Source organism: Berkeleyomyces rouxiae, assembly GCF_048999995.1.
Source record: "Berkeleyomyces rouxiae strain 22BRR77 chromosome Unknown BrBRR77_ptg000002l, whole genome shotgun sequence".
Taxonomy (NCBI): Eukaryota; Fungi; Ascomycota; class Sordariomycetes; order Microascales; family Ceratocystidaceae; genus Berkeleyomyces; species Berkeleyomyces rouxiae.
The window spans coordinates 5,078,392-5,101,130 of NW_027396492.1; the positions used below are offsets into that span (position 1 = coordinate 5,078,392).

Below are 22,739 nucleotides of genomic sequence, written 5' to 3' on the forward strand. Positions count from 1 at the left end.
GCGTGGTCTGGAAGATATCCTTGAGGCGAATTTCGGCATCCTTCCGGACAAGTACCAAGATACCTGGGTACCAAGGGGCTCTTTGTGCTTACCTCCTCACCCCCAAGTCCTTTTGTGATGCTAGACGCACCTGAGGAGAGCTTGCAATGGTGATTAGCTTGGAAAGGCAGCTATTTATTACTTGTACAGGTACTTGTGGCTGTGATTACTTGTACATATTGCCTGTTTCCCAGAGGAGAGCCCTACAAGTATAAGAAGGAGCTCTCTCCGCCTTGGATCTCAGCTGCTTTCGTTAGCTCTTTCAAGATACCATCACCATTTCTTCCTCTCTTCTCGAATATCCCTCATTCTGTTTCTTTCCATTCTCATCACCACATAACTTCTCCAACACTTTTGTCTGTCTTCATCATGGCAGCACCTTCGAACTACCATACCTACCGGTATGACGATACGCCTACCTACACTGCCTCCAATGGATGTCCGGTAGAAAAGCCCGAGGCGTACCAGAGAGTAGGCCCCAAGGGCCCTCTGCTGCTCCAGGATTTCAACCTTATCGACCTGCTAGCACACTTTGACCGTGAGCGTATTCCTGAACGTGTTGTTCACGCCAAGGGATCTGGAGCCTATGGCGAGGTAAGTAATGATGCTTTGAACCCCCTCATGGTAGACTACCATTTGAAGTGCTAACATATATATACCATAATTAGTTCGAGGTTACGGATGACATCAGTGACATAACAATCATCGATGCCTTGAAGACAGTCGGCAAAAAGACGCCGGTTGTGGCTCGTTTCTCGACAGTTGGCGGAGAAAAGGGCACTGCTGACACAGTCCGTGATCCCAGAGGTTAGTAGTTTTGATACTTATAACTAACTCCTCCTCGAAGATATCGTTACTGACGTGGCATGTTAGGATTTTCCATCAAATTTTACACCGATGAAGGCAACTGGGACTGGGTCTTCAACAACACTCCCGTTTTCTTCCTGCGAGACCCAGCCAAGTTCCCCATCTTCATCCACACTCAGAAGCGTCATCCTCAGACAAACCTTAAGGATGCCACCATGTTCTGGGACTATCTTTCCACCCACCCAGAGTCTGTTCACCAGGTCATGACTCTCTTCTCAGACCGTGGAACCCCTTACTCTTACCGTCACATGCACGGCTACTCGGGACATACTTACAAGTGGCAAAAAGCCGATGGCACTTTCTCCTATGTCCAGATTCACATAAAGACTGATCAGGGAATCAAGAACTTTACCAACGACGAAGCAGGAAAGTTGGCTGGCGAGAACCCTGACCTACACGCACAGGATCTATTCGAGTCCATCAAGAAGGGCGAATACCCTAGTTGGACTGTCTATGTGCAGGTCATGTCACCTGAACAGGCCGAGAAGTTCAAATACAACATCTTTGACCTCACAAAGGTCTGGCCGCAGAAGGAGTTCCCGCTACGTCGCTTTGGAAAGCTTACTCTGAATCGAAACCACGAAAACTATTTTGCTGAAATAGAGCAGGTGGCCTTTTCTCCTTCGCACATGGTGCCTGGAGTTGAGGCCTCTGCCGACCCTGTGTTGCAGTCTCGGCTGTTTTCCTACCCGGATACTCACCGCCATCGACTTGGCGTCAACTATCAGCAGATACCCGTCAACCGGCCGTTAAATGCCTTTAACCCGTGGCAGCGTGACGGCGCCATGGTTGTTGACGGTGGCTATGGACGCAACCCAAACTACCCCAGCTCATACCGTACACTAAAGTATAACAGAGTCAACGTGACAAACTCGCATGAGACTTGGTCAGGCGCTGTCGTCAATGAGCTTATCCAGGAAGAAGTCACAGACTTGGACTTTGAGCAGCCGGGGAAGCTTTGGGAAGTTCTCGGCAGAACCAACGGCCAGCAGGAGAACTTTGTCAGCAACGTGGCAGGCCATCTTTCGGGAGCCCATGTTGATACTCGCAAGCGGACATATGAAATGTTTGGTAGAGTTAACAAGAAGCTGGGCCAGCTGGTTCAGGAGGCAACGGAAAAGCAGGTCAAGTAAAGAGATAACTGGTGGGAGGTTGATTGATTGATTCTTTATTTACCTGTCTACTCGCGAACTGGTGGGAGAGGTGTGGAATTTGTCTACGTGTTTTGGTTTTGAGTGTGCTGATGATGATCTGAATGACGTTGTTTTTTCTTCTTTTTTTTTTCTAGTTCAATAATTCAACTACGTGCGAGCTTCGCTCTCGTATTTCGTTACTTGACTTGATGTCTACCAACGTGATGCAAAAAAAAAGAACGAACAAAAACTGGTTCATCTTCGTCGAAGATGAAGTACTTGGTGTCTCCGATACGGGGAATCGAACCCCGGCCTTCTCGGTGAGAGCGAGATATCCTAGCCCCTAGACCATATCGGATGGTGAGATGCTAATCGGGCCCAATATCTAGAGTCAAAAGGCAAAAATGAAACCCGGCGTTTTTTTTCTCTTTTTGTTCTCGGTGTTTAGCAAAGATGTCGGCCATAATGACTCCACTTTTATCTTTCATGGGCTCGCCCGAGAGATTCATTAAGCCTGGTCGGAGCGGAGCTAGCTTTGAGGTTGATACAAGCATACATGTATCTGCTTACAAGTAACTAGCCGACTATATGGCATTTCTGTGTATGTGCATCATCACGTTGTGCAACTCTCTCAATCTCCCTCCCGCGCTGCCGGCCAGTTGCGCCTGCACCAGAAACCAACACCAAGGCAATTGACTAGTCGGAACTACCACCATCCGATCTAACTAACTAAGCTGCAACGTCTTGACTTCAACGAGCCTCAATTAAGCTTTTTTTTGGCCTTGACTGACGCTAACGACAGCCAGCAAATCTCTCTTCCTTTATTTTCTCTCTTTTCCTTCTCGTTGTTTGTGTCTGTAGAAATCCCGCTCGTTGTTTCTGCCCTCTGTTCGACACACATAGACGCAGAAAAGTCCAAGCCCACACGCTCTAGGCCGCGCCGCGCCATCGTGAGAAACGCCAATCTGCTGCTCCGCCTCTCTCCCACTCGCCGGGCTTGTGTCCTTATTCCCCTCACCAATGTCCCTCCTGAGTTGTGCAACTCGTGCTCTCCACAAGGGCGCCAGCACCAGCACCACTGCCGGCTGCAAGCCCAGGCCGAGCGACCGCCAATTCCATGTGGGGCTAAGCCTCAACAGTCTGTATTTACAGAGGTTTATGCGCTGTAGCTTGGGGCTAGCGAGGCCATTCCACAGGGGGCTAGATGCCAGTGATAGTGGTGCGGACAGTGCCACCAGCAACAGTAGGAGCCCTAGCGGTTCTAGCAGTTCTAGCAGCAGGCCCCAGGGGCTCCACAGACCGCGCCATCACACACGCACACGTCATCGCGGGCGGCTTATCTGCTCGGCCATTTCACAGGCGTCCTCATCGCAGTCGTCGGGCTCTGGTGGCTCTGCCCGTCAAGCGGCTGTTCCTCGCGCGTGTGCTACCTCGTTACCCCCGTCGTCATTGGCCGCTAAGCGGGGTTTCCTCGTCTCTGATTGGGCGGTTTCATCGCCGTCGTCGTCGTCGCCAGCGGCGCTCCAGTCTCAGACGCAGGCTCCATCTGCTGGCAGCGGGGTTGCATTAATTACTTCAGTGGCGCCGCCCCAGGCACAGGAGCAGGTCCAGGTCCAGGCAAAGGCTCAAGCTCCTTTAGCACTCTCGCCCCTGAACGTAGCACGCGCGTCCCTGGAACGTCCTGCTGCCGCTGCTGCCAGTTCCCAAACACCCCTGTTCTCGCCAGCCTGGACTGTGTCTTCTGTGTCCTCAACGGCTGGGACCGCGACAGCTCCAATCACAGCTCCCGCTGCAGCTTTGCCACCGCGACCAGGAGCATCTCTTTTATCTCTCCTGCCTGCAAATAAAAGTCCCACAACACCACCGTCACGTCTAGCATCGTCGCCGCGCCCTGCTGCTGCCAACTCTAGTGCCTCGGCCCCAACACACGTCTCGTTTTCCATCTCTCATCCGTCTTCTCCGTCTTCTGCCACAACCCCCACGGCAACATCCACACCGGCCTGCTCCTCGTTGCCGTCCTCTTTCGCCCGCATTCTCGACCTGTCTCGGCCGCCCCTTTCGCACTCATCGCCGCGTGCTGCGTCTTTTCTCTCGGCTTCACCTCTCTATCACCGCCCATCGTCTCTGCCTGCTGCCATCGTCACCATGTGCCCAACACAAACCCGCACACATGGCGGCCACCACCACCACCATCATCACCACGACAACATCTACCTGACCTCCAAGAACAAGAACGATGCCGGCGTGCGCATCACCCGCATTGGCCTGCTGTCCAATCTCGGCATGGCCATCGCCAAGGGCATTGGCGGCTACGCCTTCAACTCCCACGCCATGGTCGCCGATGCCTACCACAGTGTCACTGACCTGGCCTCTGACATCCTCACGCTCGCTACTGTCTCCTGGAGCTTGAAGGAGCCCACACATGAATACCCTACAGGGTTTGGCAAAGTTGAGAGTCTGGGCTCACTCGGCGTATCAGGCATGCTGTTGACTGGCGGTCTTCTCATGTGCTGGGGCAGCTTTGTGGCCCTGTTGGAGCAAATAGGCCTAGACGCGGCCGCAATGGGCGGCATATTAGCCCATGCCCACGACCATGGCCACAGCCACAGCCATGGCGGTAGTGGAGGGCCTAGTTTGCATGCCGCATGGCTGGCCGCCGGAACAATTGCCATCAAGGAGTGGCTTTACCACAAGAGTAGGCTAAGCCGGTGTCCTTGTTGACAATCAACGAATGCTAATCTATCTCTTCTTCTATAGCCATGGCAGTTGCACGTGCGCGCAAATCATCAGTACTGGCCTCCAATGCCATCCACCACCGTGTCGACTCGCTGACCGGTGTTGTCACGCTCGCTGTTATTCTAGCCTCGAACTGGTTTACCAACGCCCAATGGCTCGATTCCGTAGGTGGTCTGCTGATCTCCGTCATGGTCATCAAGGCTGGAGCCGAAAACACCATTTCCGCCGTTGCGGAGCTAGCCGACCGAGCCATCGATTCAGACACTGCCGCTTCCGTGCGCAAGTATTCTCTCCGCGTGCTCGAAGGACTGGAGCCCGGTCACGGCCTTGAGCTGCGCGATGTGAGCGGTGTCAAGTCTGGCCAAAACTACCTGATTGATATTGAGATTGGCGTCCCTTTGAATTGGACCATTGAAAAGATGCGCACCATTGAAAACTCGGTCCGCTTCCAGATTGGCTCACACGTCCGTGGTGCCAAGAGAGTGCGCGTGCGCTTCGTGCCTGTTGACGGCGCCGAGCAGAAGAATTTTGACGAGTTTGTGCCCGGCGACGTAACACCCCGTGAGGGCACGCCGGAGCTGGAAGAGCATGACGACGACCACGGCCACGACCACGACCACAAGCACTCTAATGAGAAGGCTGGCAAAGATCAATAGATAGTAGCCGGGGTCAAGCTGGGGTTTCTGTTTTAGTTGCAGTGCATATTTTGGGTGAATAAAGACGTCGTAGATGCGATGTATATGTCCTTTCAGCTAGTAGTTTGGAACCCGTGATCTTATGTGTAGCTAGCTGAGCTGTGCTGGTCTGTTATCTGTGTGACTCTTCCCTCCAACCGCTTCTTGAGCCGCGCTGGGCTTATTGGAGCGCATCGTTCCCCCGCCCTGTGTGCCCCCCTCCCCCCTGTCTCTCTGATACATTTTGAGCTGGAGCTGGGGCCAAGCAGCCGCCGGTAGGATTAAACAGAAACAGGGAACCAGGTCCTTCCACATCTTTTTAGGGTCAACTAAAGACGAGAATGCAAAATATGTACAAGTACAAGTACACAAGTAGTTGCTCCATTGATATCGCTCACGAACGTCGTCAAAAAGGAAGGACCTCTGGCCGCGTTCTTGCCTGTTCAATTTTCCGTTGGGGATTCTCGTTTGTTCTCTTCTTTTCTACGGAAAAGCAAACTTGACTATTGTTGGGCCACATTATTCCTGTTCTTCTTCTCTCCTCCTCTACTCTATCCGCCATGTCTCACTATCTCGGCCTCGATCTTTCTACTCAGCAACTCAAAGGTGAGCCACCCTCCGTCACCCCACCCCGCCGCCGTTTCTAACTCCGTCTATCTTTTTTCTCCCAAGCCATTGTGGTCTTGTCCGATCTCACCGTCGTTTCCGAAGCCAAAGTCGACTTTGACGCTGACTTCGGACCTCAGTACGGTATCAGCAAAGGCGTGCACATCAACCACGATGACAACTCGGTCTATGCCCCAGTAGCCATGTGGCTTGAGGCCCTGGACCTCGTGCTTGACCGCCTCAGCGTCAAGACTGACATGGCTGCCATCAAAGGCATCAGCGGCTCGTGTCAGCAGCATGGAAGCGTGTACTGGAGCTTGCGCGCAGAGGAAAAGCTCAAGGCCCTTGCGCCCGAAAACGGCGCCGGGCTCAAGGAGCAGCTGGAGGGCGCCTTTTCCCACCCTTGGGCCCCCAATTGGCAGGACGGAAGCACCCAGCAAGAGTGTGACCAGTTTGATGCCGTGTTTGGCTCGCCTGTAAAGCTGGCCGAGATCACGGGAAGTGCCGCACACCATGTAAGTCCTGCTCCTATAAATTCCTCATCCATGGTTATAATATGATATTAATCCCCCCCCCCCTACCATAGCGCTTTACCGGTCCACAAATAATGCGTCTGAGACGCCTTTTCCCAGATATGTTCGCCAACACCAGTCGGATCTCGCTGGTTTCATCGTTTCTGGCCTCTGTACTTCTCGGCCATGTTGCTCCTATCGACATTAGCGATGCTTGTGGAATGAATCTATGGGATATTTCTACCGGCGATTGGAACTCGGCCTTGCTCAATCTCGTTTCAGGAGGTGACTCTGATCCGGCTGCGACCGCGGCACTGCAAGCCAAGCTCGGTTCGGTGCGACGTGACGGTGGTGGGTCTATGGGCTCATTGTCTCCGTACTTTGTGGCCAAGTACAACATGAACCCGGACTGCCAGGTCGCCCCATTTACGGGAGATAACCCTGCCACTACTTTAGCCTTGCCTCTACGGCCCATGGATGCCATGATCTCACTGGGCACATCAACAACATTCTTGATGAGCACACCATACTACAAGCCAGATCCCGCATACCACTTCTTCAACCATCCAACCACACCGGGCCAGTACATGTTTATGTTGTGCTATAAAAATGGAGGTCTGGCTCGTGAAAAGGTCCGTGATGCGCTCCCATCTCCTGCCGAAAGTCATGATTCTTGGGCGTCTTTCAACTCCAATATAGCTGAGCGTAGCCCGTTACATATTGAAAGTCCACAAGACAAAGCCAAGTTGGGGCTTTACTTTTACCTCAACGAGATTGTACCAAACATCCGTGCCGGGACATGGCGCTTTGAGTGTGGCGCTGATGGCGCAGGCCTGACACAGCTACCGACTGACAAGCCTTGGGCGGCTGGTTTAGACGCCAGGTCCATTGTCGAGTCACAAGCGCTAAGCATGAAACTGCGGTCTAAGAATCTTGTTCACAGCCCCGCCGACCGCCCCAGTCTTCCCCCGCAGCCCCGTCGCGTCTACCTGGTAGGCGGTGGTTCGCTGAATCCTGCCATTTCACAAGTCATGGGCGACGTTCTGGGCGGTGTGGAAGGTGTGTACAAGCTCGACGTCGGGGGGAATGCCTGTGCTTTGGGCGGGGCGTACAAGGCCGTATGGGCTCTGGAACGAGCTGAGGGAGAGACGTTTGATGAGCTGATTGGAAAGCGATGGAAGGAAGAGGGTGCGATTGAAAAAGTCAGTGAGGGCTACAACGAGCAAGTCTTTTCCCAGTATGAGAACGTGCTTGGGGCCTTCCAGGAGATGGAGGCCAGGCTCCTGAGTGGAGAATAGTGATAGTTGGATGTATATCGTGAAACATGTAGACTCGTTATTTGAGGATGAATAGGGCAGCTATGGCAGTATCAAAGGCCGGATATAACAAACTAAGACAAAAACTCCGTAAATAACGCCAGACGAGAAACCAAATCTTTACAACGCAATGCCGTCCTCCAACTCGCGCTCTGCTGTGGCCGGGAAACGGACATTTACCGGACATACTTGTTCATAAAGCGCCGGTGAAAGTCGGACCGCAACATATCGTTGACAAACTCCTTCTTGCCCTTGTCCTCAGTGCCCCGCGCCTGATTCTTGAACACGACGTCGTCGTTCCAGCGGCGCTTCATGCTAAAGTCGGGCTTATTCAGCAGCGGATTTCCCGTAGCGATGTCGCGCACGCGCTCGTTTTCCTCTTCAGCTGCGCGCTCGCGCTCCTCACGCGCCTTTTTCTCCGCTTTTTCGCGCCGCACGCGTTCGAGCTCGCGCTGCAGCTCGGCCTCGGAGTCGTCGCTCTCGTTGCCGCTATCGTCGTCGTCTGGACCCGAGTCTGAGTCTGAGTCGCTGGACCCGCCTGCGCCGCCAGCGTTGTCGTCGTCGTCATCTGATGACTCGGCGTCGACGGCGCGCGACTCCTGCAGCACGCGGCGGCGCTTGGCCTCTGCCTCGGCGTCCGCGCCGGTGTCCGCGTCCGCCGCGCTGTGCCGCTTGAGCTGCGCGCGCACGGCGTCGTTGTCGCCGTCTTCATCGTGCGGCGACGCGAGCGCCGACCCGCGCTTGGAGGCAAAGTGCGCGGCTTCGGCGGCGAGCAGCTCGGCGCGCATGTCGTGCGCGGCGTTGCCGGTGTCGCTGGGCTCCGAGGCGGCGCTGCCGGCACCGCCCTGGCCCGGCTGTCGGTACTTGAGTGTGGTGTAAGCTGGAAGCAGGCGCTGATGGAAGCCGGGGCCGCGCAGGGCTTCCTTGCCGCGAGCCTGGAGGAGGGGGGAGGGAAGTTAGTGGGTGGCTTTGAAGGGCGGTGGAAGGGGAGGAGTGGTACGTACCGGGTCAAAGGTGGGACGGTGAGCGGTCGTCATTCTAATGTGTGTGGATTTATTCTTTTGTTTTATTTTTTACTTGGGATGGAGAGCGGTGACAGACGGATAAGGCCCCGGTGAAAACAGAGTGTACGGCGATGTTGGACAAGGCTATGGCGGGAGTCTTGATTCTCAGCCTTGGCAGATTACAGAAAGTGCGACTTCACCGCCCGGCAGAAAAAAAGCTCGCCGCCCTTCCAACCCGGCAAGCTCACGGCGGAACACCAGGGTCAGAGGCGCTGGAGAGAGGACTAGACCATGAGAAACTTGCTACTGGGCGAGCCAGATTATTGCAATTCTATCTACAAGCTGGGCTGTCTCAAGGCCTCCAGGATCGCCACACAATACACAGCGTCGCCCGCACACTTAGATTCACAGTTCCCGTTCCCCCGCCATGCCTCGTGAAGCAGAGCCCAGCCAGATCGAGAAGGACTTTGTGCTCCAGGCCCTCGATGAGGGACTGCGTCTTGATGGCCGGACGCTGGAGCAGTACCGAGATCTCGATCTCTCGTTTGGCGACGAATACGGCGTTGCCGAGGTGACGTTGGGCAAAACCAGGTAAGCACGACTCTATTGCGCCATGTACTTTCTTCCCGGCCTTGACTAACACGAGACGCCCGTCTCTGCTTCTGTGCGCTACAGAGTCCTAGCCAAAGTAGCAGCAGAAGTCACAGTGCCCTACTCGGACCGGCCGTTTGACGGCGTGTTCACGATATCCACAGAGTTCAGCCCGATGGTGTCGCCGGCCTACGAGGTCAACCGGCCCAACGAGGGCGAGATGCTGCTGTCGCGCATTCTGGAAAAGACGGTGCGGCGCTCGGGCGCACTGGACACCGAGTCGCTGTGCCTGGTGGCCGGGCAAAAGTGCTGGGCCATCCGCGTCGACGTGCACGTGCTGTCCAACGACGGCACGCTCGTCGACGCCGCCTGCCTGGCCATGGTGGCGGCGCTGCGCCACTTCCGCCGGCCGGACACGACCATTGAGGGCGGCGTGGTCACGGTTTACACGGCGGCGGAGCGCGAGCCGGTCGCGCTCAGCTGGCTGCACTCGCCGCTGTGCGTCACGTTTGGCTTTTACGGCGACGACGGCAAGACGGTTTTGGTGGACGCGACGCTGCTCGAGGAGCAGCTGCGCCAGAGCGCCTTTTGCATCAGCCTGAACAAGCACGGCGAGATCTGCCACCTGATCAAGATGGGCGGCCTGGCCGTCGAGGCCACCGACATGCTGCAGTGCGGCGCGCTGGCAATGGAAAAGGTCAAGGAGCTGACGAATTTGCTAGAGCTGAAGCTTAAGGAAGACACAAAGAGGAGAGACAAGGGCGGCTTCATGGCTGAGTTGCGGGCGGAGAACGATCGCCAGGCTAACTAAAGGAACCCGGGAAGACGAAAGGGGGGAAGAGGGGAGCGACAACAAGGGCGCTCATACGCACACATCACACACCACCAACGGACTCATAATGCATAGAATGGACAGGCCAAGAAGAAAGAAACCAAGATACCCCATCACGAACCCCCCCATGTGCCAAATCTCTACAACTTGGAAATAAGAAAAACAAGAATCCAAAATAGCAACCAAACAAAGGCTCACCAGACCCAATTACGTCATCAATCGTATAAATCGGTCGTCAGACACAAAACAAACGCCGCATGCGCCAAAATCAAACACGAGCCCAGGGCTCTCCCATAGGTTGGACCACCAGTGGCCCTGGTCCTCACGCTCAGCCTCCATCCCCCTCTCATCACAGGTGCCTGTGCTAGCCGACCGACCAACCAGCGGCGACATCACCGCATCACCGGCGGCCGCGACTCCTTGTTCCACTTGACACGCGAGCGGATCCACTCGACCGCCTCAGTCACGCCCGTCCCCGTCAACGCGCTAATGGGGAGCACACGCGAGTCGCGGATGCTGTCGGCCTTTTCGCCCTCAAAAACCTTCTTGACCAGGCCCTCCTTGATGCGCACAACCTCGACACAGTCCTCGCGGTCCTGCTTATTGGCCAGGACCAGCAGCGGCACGCCCTCGGTGTCCGAGTGCTGCAGCACGTCTTCGAGCACCAGGCGGCACTCATCGAGCCGCCCGCCGCCCACGTCGTCGGCGCCGGCTGGTCGGCTAGGCCCGCTGGACCCGCCAGCCCCGGCCGCGCCACCCAGCGCCTCGTCGTCGTCGAGGCTCCCGTCGCCAATGTCGGTGCTGTCGATGATGAAGACGATGGCGTGGCAGCTGGCGTAGTAGCTGTGCCACAGCTTGCGCAGGCTCATCTGGCCGCCCACGTCCCACAGCTTGATGTACATGTCGGGCAGCTCAATGGTCGACACGTTCTGGCCGACCGTCGGCACGGTCTTGAGGCGCGGCGCCGGTCGGTCGGGCATGAAGAGCGCTTTGACTTGTTCGTGAAAGGTCGTTTTTCCGGCGTTGTCGAGCCCCAGGAGGATTACCGAGTATTCTAGAGAAGCCGCACGTTAGTTGGTGTCGTCGGGGGGGGGGGGGGGGGGGGGGGGAGGCGGAGAAGAAGTGACCAAAGTACTGACCCTCCTTGCTGGTCGCCAGCATGTACAAGCCCTTGGCGAGGTGATACATGGCTGCGGCGACGGGAAGTCAAAGACGGAGAAGAAAAGAAGAAGATGGCAAGCAAATCAGATATCAGAGCCCGAATGTCGCAGCTTACCTCGCAGTTAAGCCGCCCAAAAGTTGGTTGAACGAGCGTGGCGGGCAGCGCTGGAGCGCATCCTCGTCACAAATCCTCTCATTCGATTGGTCGCTGTATGGAGGTGCTATTTGACACAGTGGTTTGCCGTATATTATGTGGCTGAGACTGGGGAATGGTTCGCTTCTGCGCCACTGGTGTGGCTGAAGACAGCTGCGGCCAGGTTGCACAAAGATAAGAATCATCAGAGTAACCCCGATCTGTTTATAACCCTAATCCACAGACAATATCATCACCCAAAGACACAAGCCGCACAAGCAAATGTGCAACAGTCTAGAACCCACCGAGAACATTCCTCAAGAATAGGACGAAGAACAAAAAGAAGCCGTGTCACACTGAATAAAATGAGCACTCCGGATATAGAAAGCGCAATAACCGCAACCGGGAGCTTAATTAGAATGAGCGGAAAACACGAGAGAGAAAGAGAGGGAATCAAAGGGAGGAAAGAAGGACGAACAAGACAGGAGCGAGCAGGACTCGACCTTGGACTCGATCTGGAACTCGACTCCAACCCCGAGAGAGTTTAATTCGAACGGTGGACGCGAGAATGCAATTTGAACATGTCACGACAGAAAGCACGTGGCAGGGGTTGAGCGTGGATGCAAAGCAGAGGCCGCGTGTGTAATTCATAGGGCACAGCACGAGCAGTTGGGCGATGCTATCAAGCAGCTAACTACTGGTAATTAGTTGAACGTATATCAAACTCGGGTGGGTGAATACCAGGGGGTTTCGTGAGCTGCAAGCGGAGCTTGGAAGACTGTCCAGGTTTCAGTGTCCCTCGTGGTTGCGGATTGTCTGAGACAAAAAGCTAGTCATGACTGACTAACTAGTTATTCTTCGTTGTCTTCTAGAATAGCCAACGTCCTGTCTTGGTTGGCGTCGTGAGGCTTTACGTTACGCAAACAAACAGCCAGTCAGCCAGTCAACAAAACAGAAGCCAAAACAAAGTTTCAAGGTAGCGTGCTAGTTTATTGAGGTGTCCGGCTTTGGGGACTTGGCGGGCTAGGAAACTAACACAGAGTTACGTTCAAGGACGCCTGTGCGTGCAACTCACCTGGTGCCGATCTAGCCTTGTTTGGTTGTTATGTGTGAGTGTGTATCAAGAAGCCTTGTTATTGACCAGGTCAATCGCTGTCGCTTTTTCTTTTTCGGGAGGAGAAAGACAGCGATCCCCTAGCCGAACGACTCTACTGCCTTTTGATTTTCCTTCGCGACGGCAGACACCAGCCATCCGGCAAGACGTCAACAGGAAGCGGGACGAAAAAAATGGAAGGCAGGGGGAAGATGGGGTTTCGGATTACGATGGATGACCTGTTGCGGCCTTTTCAACATGTCTAAGTACTAGTACGGACTGTCTTGATGATGCCGAGCCTCGCTGGAATGTGTGTGTCGGATGAGGCATGGTGGAAGAACAGTATCGAAGGACACGGGGAGAGAATGGCTGTCTTTGGAATCTTCTCTAGCGGGCTTTTGCTTCAAAAATGAAGGGTAGGCATTTTTGTTTTTCTGTTTCCGTTGCATGCAGGGGCAGAACAAAGGAAAACTAAGAAGGCAGGGCGAGAGCAGACAGGCTTCCAGGGAACAAGGAAGCAAGAAGCAAGGCAAGCAAGCAGGGGGGGGGAGGGCAGATGAGGGTTCAGTGGAGGGAGAAGAAGAACAAGAAGAAGAAGAAGAACAAGAACAACAATAGCGTAGAGGAAGCAAAGCTGAACCTGCCTCCTCGTTTCGGACCTGCAGAAAGGCTCTGGGACATGCAGGCAGATGCAGCGAGAGCAACGGCATGTAGGGAAACGGAGAAAGGAGTGGCCACTAAGTGATGGCTATATAAACGTAATAGTTATAGAGATGTCGAGATTGTATGGTTATGAATAGATGAGCAGATGAAGGGATATATGGATGAATATATGAATATACTATTTACAGGCCATTCTCGAGTCTCGTGAAATTACGTCCTTGGACCCAGCGGAAAGAACTGGAGAGAGCAAGAGCCAAACAGAAAGCAGCAAGTACCGCGTGCGTGGGGATAGAGACAAGGTTGACAGGTAGCAGACAGCAAGAACCAGAACCACAAAAGAAAAATAAAAGAAAACAATGACCAAGAAGGCGGAGTGCAAGTGGGGCCAGCCACTGGCAACTGCTCCCTCCGCACAAGCATTTTTTTGAAGGCAAAGTAAGAGGCAAGCCACAGCCTGTGTGAGACGGGGTAGTAACTAAAATGAGCAGCGAGGCGAGTGATGTCCCCGGTTTTGTTGTTCTTTTCCTCTGTGTGTTTTTTGTTTTCTGACTTATTCTTTTTTTTCTATGGCGCAGGGCGGCGGAGTGGCGGCCGGCACCACCAGACGAGGTCGTAGGAAAACTCCACCTTCCCTCCCCACACACACAAAGGAATTTAAACCTGTTGGGAAGCAGGATAGAACCCGAAAAAAATTGGCGTGGAAGAATAAGAACTCGTAGTGTGCGTCTGACAAGTTTTTTTTCTTTTTTTCTTCGGTCTTCCGCTCAGCCGCTTCCGGCCTTATCCGTCTCTCACCAGAAAAAAAATGTCTTTCTAGCTTTCTTTTGTCGGGCTTTTCTCCGGAGAAATTGCTCATTGCTTGTTTTCGTTGGTTCTCTCGGGCGTTTGTCTCTGTCTTCTGCCGTTCTGGGATGGATGCCCCCACAAAAGAGACGAGAACAGCCAATGAGAACAAGAAAAGAGAGTATTTTGTCGTCAACTACATTATTTTTTCTTATTTCTTTCTGGTGCACAGTTTCCTAGGGCTTTCTCATTCGAGACCGAAAAAAAAAGTGGCGTCGCCGATTTTATCGCAACACATTTTTTTCTTTTCGTTTATTGCCGCGCTTTCCTGTTTCTGACCCACCTTCCCTGCCGGTCCCGCCATCCTCGCCCTTGTCACTTTGTGCTCCTGCCTTGTTAGTCTGAGTGTGTTATAGGCAACTAGGCGTTCCAAGAAGGCGGGAAAGATTTATATCTGGCAGTTTCCTCTGGATTTCTTCTCTGGGATTTCTTGAATTCTGTCACGAAGCATTCAAGCAAACATTTCTCTTTTCTTTTCTTCTTCTCTCAGATAACCAACAATCTAACCTCTCTCGGCCAGAGCACCCGCCCGCCAGCTCAGAACCTGCCACCAAAACCATTGCACCACGTCGCTCTGCCCCGATCGAGCATCGCAATCTTGTATCACCTCCAGCTTCTCTCTGCCCCTTTCTTGCTTCCCGTCTTCCACCATGTCGACCTCCACAAAATCCTCGTCCGTCAGCAGATTCTTCCGCTCGCTCAAGTTCTCCTCCACATCAACCGCCGCCTCACCACCGCCGTCGCCCACCAGCGCCACCGGCCCCGGCACCGCCAAGCCCGCCCGCAAGCTCAAGCCGTCGTCAACGTCGTCATCCTCATCGTCGTCGTCCTCGCTCGGCTCCCTCGTCGCCTTCACCGGCCGCCTCTTCCGCAAGCCGCGGCCCGACCCCCGCGAAATCGTCTTCACCGAGACCCACCTCCAGCACCAGCAAATGCTCAGCAGCTTCACCATGTCCTTTGGCCGCCGCGGCAGCTGGGCCACGTGCGACCGCGAGGGCATCAGCCCGTGTACGTCGCGCGTGCATCTGCCGCTCGAGGAGGTCGATCCGCTGCAGCCATAGATGGACATAGCGGCCGCTTGACTCCGGCTCCCCTTGGGCCCTCTCTTTTTTTTGCTTTGTCGCCTCCCCCCTGCCATGCTCTCACGACGTTCTGCCATTGATGACTCTCCTACATTGCTCGATTTCTTCTCTTCTTGCCCCCGCCGCCGCCCCCTGTGGCGATGCTCTCTTTTCTTTTCTTGTTCTCTTCAATGCCTCCTAGGCGTCTTTATTCTCTTCTCTTCTCTTCTCCGATCCTCTCGTCTTCTCAGTGGCAACAGGAAACTTGTTCTCTTTATGCGGCCGGCCCTCTCTACCACTTTTGCTGGTGGCTAGGAGCCCCCCCCCTCCCCCTCTTCTAATCCGTATCCGCCGGCTTGTGATTGGTTGTATCCCAAGCAAAGACCGGCTTGTCGTTCCCGGAGTCTTTTGTGTCCTACAAAAAGTCTTTTTTTTTTCTTTTTTAATTCTTTTCCCTCTCTTTTTTTACCCGGCGTTTCTTCTATACAGGTGCTCAGCTCGGTTCTCTGAATGGTGTTTTGTTTTGCTCTTATTCTTCTTTTTTTCTTCTGCATATTTACCAAGGGATGGACATACACCAATCATCTTCGTCTCCCGTCTAGTTTAGGTTGTTTAGCAGGGACCAGTGAATGTGTTGATCTGGTCTCTTGGAATACACGTTCCCTCCACCAGGGGAAACCCCCAAAAAAAGACTGTTGTCTTTTTTTCTGTCAACTATTTTGTTTCTCCTCTCATACTTCTGACACTCTATGCATGTGTGCTTACACACAGATTCGTGCATGTCTCGCCCAACAAAAAAAAAGAAAAGGAGAAGAAAGAAAGCAAAAAGAACAGTCGCGCCTCATCGGCCTGACTTCGGTCCCCCCCATCCCGTAGTGCGAGACTAAAAAGCCACATGGAGAAGCCCGGGTTTTAGACTCCCACGCCTGACTTGACTCTACAAATATGCACGACAAGGGCACAGCGAAACAGTCAGCCTGACGGGGCCGCCGCTCAGCGAGAGGCTCAGGACCAGGGCCAGGGCCCAGCCAACAAGATGATGCGGGCCGACGAAGGTAAGCAAAGGTCCAACCAACAAAAGAGAGAAACCACCGACACATGGCACGCAAGATAAGGTCACATATGCATATGTACAAAGGTCACAATTTCACAGAGATAAATTGCAGGAGGCTTCGAGGATGCCCAAAATATGGTGGCATCGGCAAGTTCCTGCACTCAAAGATCGCTGTGTGTTGAAGTTTACTCTTGTCCATCAAGCCGGCTCTTATTTTTTTTTGAAAAAAAGAAGAAGCCGACTGTCCGGCTCAAGACCTGCGCGCAGGGTAATATCGCAGGCCGAGCTTGGCACAAGACGGGGGAAGAAAAAAAGAGGGGGGGGGGGAAGAGGCAAAGGAATCGATGGGTCAGATAGGCATCGGGGAAATGGTGTCCCCGGACGAGCGCGATGGCGAAGACGGTGGATAATATGAGCCAGAACATAAACACAGCCGCGACACAAGCAGGCGGCAGAGACCAATACGGGGCATACAAGAAACCGAAATACTCGGTTCTTGTTTTTCCTGCTCCGCGTTCTCATCTCTCGGTCTGTCCTGTCTCGTTCTGTCCGTAGCTAGCTCGTCGTGTATCCATGGGCCAAAAAAAGGACTCTCGCGCCTTTTTCTGGTGTCTCTTCACGACGTAAGCAGCACATTCAGTGCCAGAGTCGCCTTGGCTTTCATCATCGTCGTCGTCGCCATCGTTGCAAGCCGTATTTCTTTTTTTTTTGCTGCTGTCCCATAAACTGATTCAGAAGCTAACGGGAAAAAACAAGAGAGGATTTAAAATGAAAAAAAAAAAAAAAAAAAAATAGTAAAGCATCCAAAGTTTGTGGTGCGGTAAATTTCAACAAAAGAGAGAGAGAGCGAGAATAAGAACAATGAAGGTGAGAAATCCGAACAAGGCCATCAGTAGAAAATTTTATTTGTGTGGCAATAAAAAAGGTGGAGTACTGAGGGTGGAGAACGACATCGTCTGAAATGTATACGGTAAAGTGGAGTCGTCCTTCATAATCCCGACTAGGGTTAGTAAACCCACGCACCTGTGATATCAACCACGACAAAAAAAAATCGACAACTACGAAGCTTGTGGGGGGGGAACCGAATTATAATAGAAACTGCAGCAATGGCACTGCAACAATCTATAGATGAGGTTCTTTATATACAAATGAAATCGGGCACAAGTAAAGATGTTTCACCCTTGAGAAAAAAAAGAAAGGCCAAAGAAGAAAAAAAAAGATAGAGAAAGCAACGAAAAACAAAGCAAATACTCTACCAAGATGGGCAGGAAATGACGTGACCGAGAACGCCCCGAGTATATACAAGATGTAAAAAGAAATGGAAAAAGAGAGTCTCAATCTTTTTTTTTGTTTTCTTTTTTAGTGTGGGGAGCAAGATTTTCAAGGGGGGGATATATGTACAGTAGAGACATGATTGCTTCTCCCATCGAAATCATGCTTTCAGGTCTGTGGCGGACCGCCGCCGTTGGGCCATGGGCCCGGCACCTGCATGACGACCTGGTTCAACAGCTCCCACTGCTCGGTTGCATTGAGTGGGGCTCCCATGCCGTTCAGGGCTGGAAACACCGGCATGCACTGCTGTGCTGTATCCCAGTCTTGTGCAATTGAGTGTACCGGGAGCTGCTGTTGTGGTTGCTTCTGCTGCTGTTGCTGCTTCTGCTGCTGCTGTTGCTGGATGTGATGGGGCTGGGCTTGCGGGTGTGAGGCCATGTTGATAGTTGGCCGGTGTGGGAGAGACATGGGGAAGGTTGGTTCGACAACGGGGATTGACGAGAATTGCCCATCTGTCACAAGCGAATCTGTGTATGTCGCATTGGCGTCTCCCACTGTGGTCGAAGGAGGATATGTCCATGTATCTGGTGGCGTAGCCGAGGACGAGGGGCCAGAGAGAGATTGAGCCGAGGAAGAATCTGGATATGTGCCGCACGTGGAGTTGTGGTAATGTTGTGGTAGATGCTGCTGCTGCTGCTGCTGTTGATGTTGGTGCGTTGGTTGAGGTTGGGGTATATTCTGCGGCATTGACGGTGGCATCGACAGCGGCGACATCTGAGACTCCGATGACGACGGACTAGACAGCTCTGCCGCGCTATCCTGAAACTGCTGTGACCTGCCACTGCTATACATGAGGTTTTCGTCTTCAGACAGCTCGACAATAGTGCCTTTTTCAAAGTCGCCACTGCCAAGCGGCACAAAGCTCCCGGATAGCTGGATGCCCATGTTTCTGTGGCCATTGGGAAAGCTACCGTTTTCTTGCGCATACAGCTTTCGGCCTCTGGAAATGAGCGGGATGCTTGCCGATGTGCCCTCAAACGCAAATTTTTCAACGGCTGGGTGGCGGATGTACGTGCGCAGGTTGTGGCGCTCAATCTCGGAGCAGATTTGCTGCAAAAATGATCGGGTAATGACGTGTTTGCTGGAAAGTGCTTGCATGGATGTGAGAATGTAGTTGAGCTTGTCCATGTGGTGTGGCAGCAGGGGAGTTGGAGCAGAATCTCGTTGATGGTACACATAGACTGAAGCAGCACAGAACATGGAGAGTGCGATGAGAGGCGATTTCTATGTCAAGTGTTAGTACTGTGAGCAAGGCACTATTTATCTGTAGTTGTGCTTCCTGGACCGGCTTACATAGTTATTTGCACTGGTGATGTGGCTAGTATTTTGCATCAAGGTTACGAGCTCATTAGCTGAAGATAAGAGGACTTGCTCACTCTCCGCCTTCAACTCATCTAGGCCGAAATCCATTGCCTTGTCAATTGCCTGGTGGTGCAGGCAGATGTAACTGGCATGTAGATGTAGGTTCGTATGAATGGCTGATGGATCTTTGATGTTTTCAGGCAGCCGGAGTTGCGGTGGAAGGCATAGGAATACGTTGTTGATGGTGGCGTTAAGCTCCTGATGTCGCTTCCAGAACGGACCATTAATGTCACCAGGGTTATCTCCGGGAGGCGGTCGTTGTACGTGGCGGAGGACGGTGTTGAAGAGGTAGCTGATCAAAACAGCACCGGCAAAGGTTGAATATGAATGGCCAGTAAGCGCTTCATTCAAGGTACACGTTTGTTCTTCTTGGCCAGAAGTAAAAGCTTCTTCCGAAGAAGGCAATCTCGTTCCAATCTTGGCGATTAAACATGTTAGCATTTTCAGCAAATGGCGCGTCTCTCGTGTCGCTGGCTTACATCGTCGCTATTTATTAGACTAGGCCAGCCAGTGGCTAAGCTAGCGTGACTGTCAATGCAATACGCAGACCAAAAGGTCCGCCTTCTTTCCTCCATCTCAATCCAGGAAGACGCTGGGCCCAGAACTGGTACGGACCATTCCTGTTCGACATCCATGCGGTGAAGACCCATCATCTGAACCATGCGGGTGCAGCGCGCGCTACTCATTGCTGCTCGGTTGAACTGCAGTGAGCGAGCCTCTTCAGTGGCAATCAAAACCCAGGCTTGAGCGTGGCCCAGAGTAAGAAAGCTTTCGCCCTCACCCTACGTGAAGAAAAAGATTAGTTCAACATCTCGATACACACTGGTGAAGTCGTGTATTTTAGGAGTCTGGTTCACCTTTAACTCATCACGCTCAGCATACTTGCGAGCTCGCTCATAAAAGAACTTGTGGTGCTGAGAGTACTTGGGATGGTCGTGAGAAGCGTTGGCCCATATTGCATATTGGAGGCACATGGGCGGTCGTTTGTGGGGTGCGGAGTTGTATGCCACACGATAGCGATCGGGGTTAATGATGGGTACGAAGTAATATAGACGACTGAAATAGTACTCGTTTCTATGGACCGAAGTGTGTGAGTATGTGAAAGACAATGAGATGGCATGAGTACATGGTGATGGGGAGAGGGCTTCGTATCAAACGGACGTACAGTTCATCAAGGATCTCGCTCGCAGGCAGCGGCTCAAACATGCCGCCCTGATCCATCAGCTCCTGTTTCATGTGAGGTGACTGCATTGCCAGCAACGGGTCGCTGTTGTGGCGTCCATTCTGGTCATGATAGTAGAAGGAATAGGCGTTGCTGTTTCCGTCGTCGTAGAACTTGAGCGTGGAGTGTGTGTCCCTGAGAAGGCCTTCCACTTGGGCTGTGAAAGAAAATGGCAGTTAGTAAAGCTAGTGCCTGACATGCTATTCGCAGGTGTTGGATGTGTGTTTATTTGCCAGCCGGAGTCGTAGGGTGTTGTTGCACAAGGTTTTACTCGGCGTGGTACATGGATTTATCTTGATCGAGACCGGCTGAGTCGAGCATGATCGCACGCAATGCCGCGTTGTGCGGTTCAACAAAGCAGACAAGGCGGGTTCACGCTCTGAAAAGCGGCCAATAACGGACATGCAGCAGGGCAAGTGACACAACAGAATAAGACTTAATGTCGCACTGGAATTTGGCGCTTTGCGCTGCACGTGCATACAAAAAAAACAATGGGACAGATGCGGCATATGCCATCCCGCATTGAGGTTTCATCGGGTCGTTTGGCGACTGCAGACAAAGTGACAAGCAGCGAGCGACATGGTCCGACTGGCAAGTGTTGATGGGGGTTCAAGTGCATATTTCAAGGGAGAACAAACCCAGGCGCGCCTCCAACTCCTTTACATTGCGGCGGCGAATAGCAGGTTTTCGTCGCGATACTGGATATACGCATTCGGTATTGCCTTTGAGGCATCTTGTGCAGGTGAGTGGGCGGCGATCACAACGAAGTTTCCGTGCGCGACAGGCAACGCACGACAGCGGCTCGAGAGAATGGGAATCGTCGTGGATTTGCTGGCGCTGAAGGGGCGGTTTCATGTCGGGCATCCGGTACTGGGACGGGGCGGTTATATGCGAGGGCAGCGACTGTTGGAAATGTTTTTGTTGGTGGGAGAATTGCGGGAAGCTGGACTGAGGGCCCTGTTGCGGTTGGCCGTTTTGTTGTGGGCGGGCACTGGAATTTTGATGATCGCCAACAGCGCGATGGGAGACGGCATATGGCGGGTTTGGCTGGCCAGGCATGGTGAAAGATAACAGAGTCGACAATCGCGGCGTTGGGCCAGGCCGGAGGAGAGGATCAACGTCAGTAGAGGAGAGAAAGAAAAGAGCGATCAGGTAATGTGAATGAATGTATAGTGCGTATCCAGCAGAAAAAGTGGACAATGCTAAACCTAGAAGTAGACCCAGGCTGACAATGGGAGACCAGGGTAATGCCAGTGCTAAAGCTAGCGCTTTTTGATCAAAGCCAGACACAGCCAAAGGATCAGAGTGTCAGGTCAGAGGAGGGGAGGGGAGAACGGGCCAAGGAACCCGATCGGAAGCCGTCGACACGACAGGGCCAAGGCTTGCACAGGATCGGAAGCCGGCACGTCTCTGGGCCTACGGAGATCTTACAGGGCGACTTGACGATGGGCTGTGGGGAGAGAGGCGCCAGGGCAGAGTCGGTACACGCGACAGTCGAGTGAAAAAAGTCGGACTGGAGGACAGCCAGCATGCGCGCGGTGGGATTTGTCGACCAGAAGGTCTGTCAATGAGGTTGGACGGTCGGTCGATTGGACTCGGCGCAAAGGTGGCAGACTCTGATAAAGCAAGATAAGATGAGATAAAGGGCGAGGGCAGGCGAGACAGGGTGAGAGGACCCTTGAGGCATATTACACATTCGTTCGGAACCGGACGAGCAGGCAACGGCCGATTGGGGGCTGGATTTCTGGTGCACGGAAGGCAAGCGAGGGGAGAGAAAGAGGAAGAAGAAGATCGGGAGCGAAGATCAGCGCAGTATTGGCGGCGCTGGAAAGGAGCGAAAAATCTTCATGAGAGATGTCGACAGAAAGAAAAAGAGAAATTAAATCACAGGACGAAAGAAACAGAACGACGACCTCCTCCAGAGTCGCCACTAACAAATTCCACAAGTGCAAGAGCCCTAGGTGTACGGTTGGTAAGCTGTTGGCGGGAAAGAGGCAGGGTCACAGCAGGAAGGAGCAAACAGCTGGCAGGTGCATCCGTACACATGTAGCAACTGCAAGACCACAAACAAACAGACACTGCCGGCATGCGTTTGTCAGTACCTACGCAGCGCTCGAAAATCAGACGAGCGAGACAATCCGGGCAAGAGCAAAGGATTCCGGGGCAGCCAGCCCAAAGCGCGCTACAGGCAGCTGCTAGAAAAGAAGGCTACAGCAGGGGGGAGTTGTGCGAGGATGGTCCTTTGTTCATGATATTTGTGGAGGAAAAAAAGGCAGCAATAACCGCTGCTCGTTACAAGCAAACAGATTTGGACAGAGACAGCGCAGCCAATCAGCAGGAGCCAAAAGCGGGGCAAGTTGAAAATTCAGGAATTAATCAGGGAAAGCCTGAGAGTTAACGATGATTCGAGCTGATATGATGGTGTTTTGTATGCATGAATGAAAGTATGTACATATGTATGTATGTCTTGGTTTGAGCGGGTCGGGTAATTGCTCTAGAAGCTGT

General features: G+C 53.1%; 8 protein-coding genes across 8 annotated transcripts; 5 read left to right on the forward strand and 3 right to left on the reverse strand.

The window, feature by feature from the left end:
* Positions 1–408: 408 nt before the first annotated feature.
* On the forward strand, positions 409–2,039 carry BROUX77_002985 (uncharacterized protein; the record flags this gene model as incomplete). Its single annotated transcript, XM_073747585.1, has 3 exons — positions 409–633; positions 708–846; positions 913–2,039. 3 exons carry the CDS (start codon positions 409–411, stop codon positions 2,037–2,039), a joined length of 1,491 nt encoding a protein of 496 aa, XP_073608067.1.
* Positions 2,040–4,184: 2,145 nt separating this feature from the next.
* On the forward strand, positions 4,185–5,431 carry BROUX77_002986 (uncharacterized protein; the record flags this gene model as incomplete). Its single annotated transcript, XM_073747586.1, has 2 exons — positions 4,185–4,734; positions 4,797–5,431. The coding sequence occupies 2 exons, from the start codon at positions 4,185–4,187 to the stop codon at positions 5,429–5,431; spliced, it is 1,185 nt and encodes a 394-aa protein (XP_073608068.1).
* A 578-nt stretch (positions 5,432–6,009) lies between these two features.
* On the forward strand, positions 6,010–7,865 carry BROUX77_002987 (uncharacterized protein; the record flags this gene model as incomplete). Its single annotated transcript, XM_073747587.1, has 3 exons — positions 6,010–6,055; positions 6,122–6,570; positions 6,642–7,865. 3 exons carry the CDS (start codon positions 6,010–6,012, stop codon positions 7,863–7,865), a joined length of 1,719 nt encoding a protein of 572 aa, XP_073608069.1.
* Positions 7,866–8,059: 194 nt separating this feature from the next.
* BROUX77_002988 (uncharacterized protein) lies at positions 8,060–8,920 on the reverse strand (the record flags this gene model as incomplete). Its single annotated transcript, XM_073747589.1, has 2 exons — positions 8,060–8,818; positions 8,888–8,920. The coding sequence occupies 2 exons, from the start codon at positions 8,918–8,920 to the stop codon at positions 8,060–8,062; spliced, it is 792 nt and encodes a 263-aa protein (XP_073608070.1).
* A 394-nt stretch (positions 8,921–9,314) lies between these two features.
* On the forward strand, positions 9,315–10,289 carry BROUX77_002989 (uncharacterized protein; the record flags this gene model as incomplete). Its single annotated transcript, XM_073747590.1, has 2 exons — positions 9,315–9,478; positions 9,563–10,289. 2 exons carry the CDS (start codon positions 9,315–9,317, stop codon positions 10,287–10,289), a joined length of 891 nt encoding a protein of 296 aa, XP_073608071.1.
* Positions 10,290–10,702: 413 nt separating this feature from the next.
* BROUX77_002990 (uncharacterized protein) lies at positions 10,703–11,498 on the reverse strand (the record flags this gene model as incomplete). The annotated part of the gene is made up of 2 exons (XM_073747591.1): positions 10,703–11,364; positions 11,450–11,498. 2 exons carry the CDS (start codon positions 11,496–11,498, stop codon positions 10,703–10,705), a joined length of 711 nt encoding a protein of 236 aa, XP_073608072.1.
* A 3,355-nt stretch (positions 11,499–14,853) lies between these two features.
* On the forward strand, positions 14,854–15,264 carry BROUX77_002991 (uncharacterized protein; the record flags this gene model as incomplete). The annotated part of the gene is made up of 1 exon (XM_073747592.1): positions 14,854–15,264. One exon carries the CDS (start codon positions 14,854–14,856, stop codon positions 15,262–15,264), a length of 411 nt encoding a protein of 136 aa, XP_073608073.1.
* A 2,494-nt stretch (positions 15,265–17,758) lies between these two features.
* BROUX77_002992 (uncharacterized protein) lies at positions 17,759–21,293 on the reverse strand (the record flags this gene model as incomplete). The annotated part of the gene is made up of 6 exons (XM_073747593.1): positions 17,759–18,874; positions 18,944–19,429; positions 19,492–19,794; positions 19,870–20,086; positions 20,178–20,391; positions 20,873–21,293. The coding sequence occupies 6 exons, from the start codon at positions 21,291–21,293 to the stop codon at positions 17,759–17,761; spliced, it is 2,757 nt and encodes a 918-aa protein (XP_073608074.1).
* Between the last annotated feature and the right edge of the window lie 1,446 nt (positions 21,294–22,739).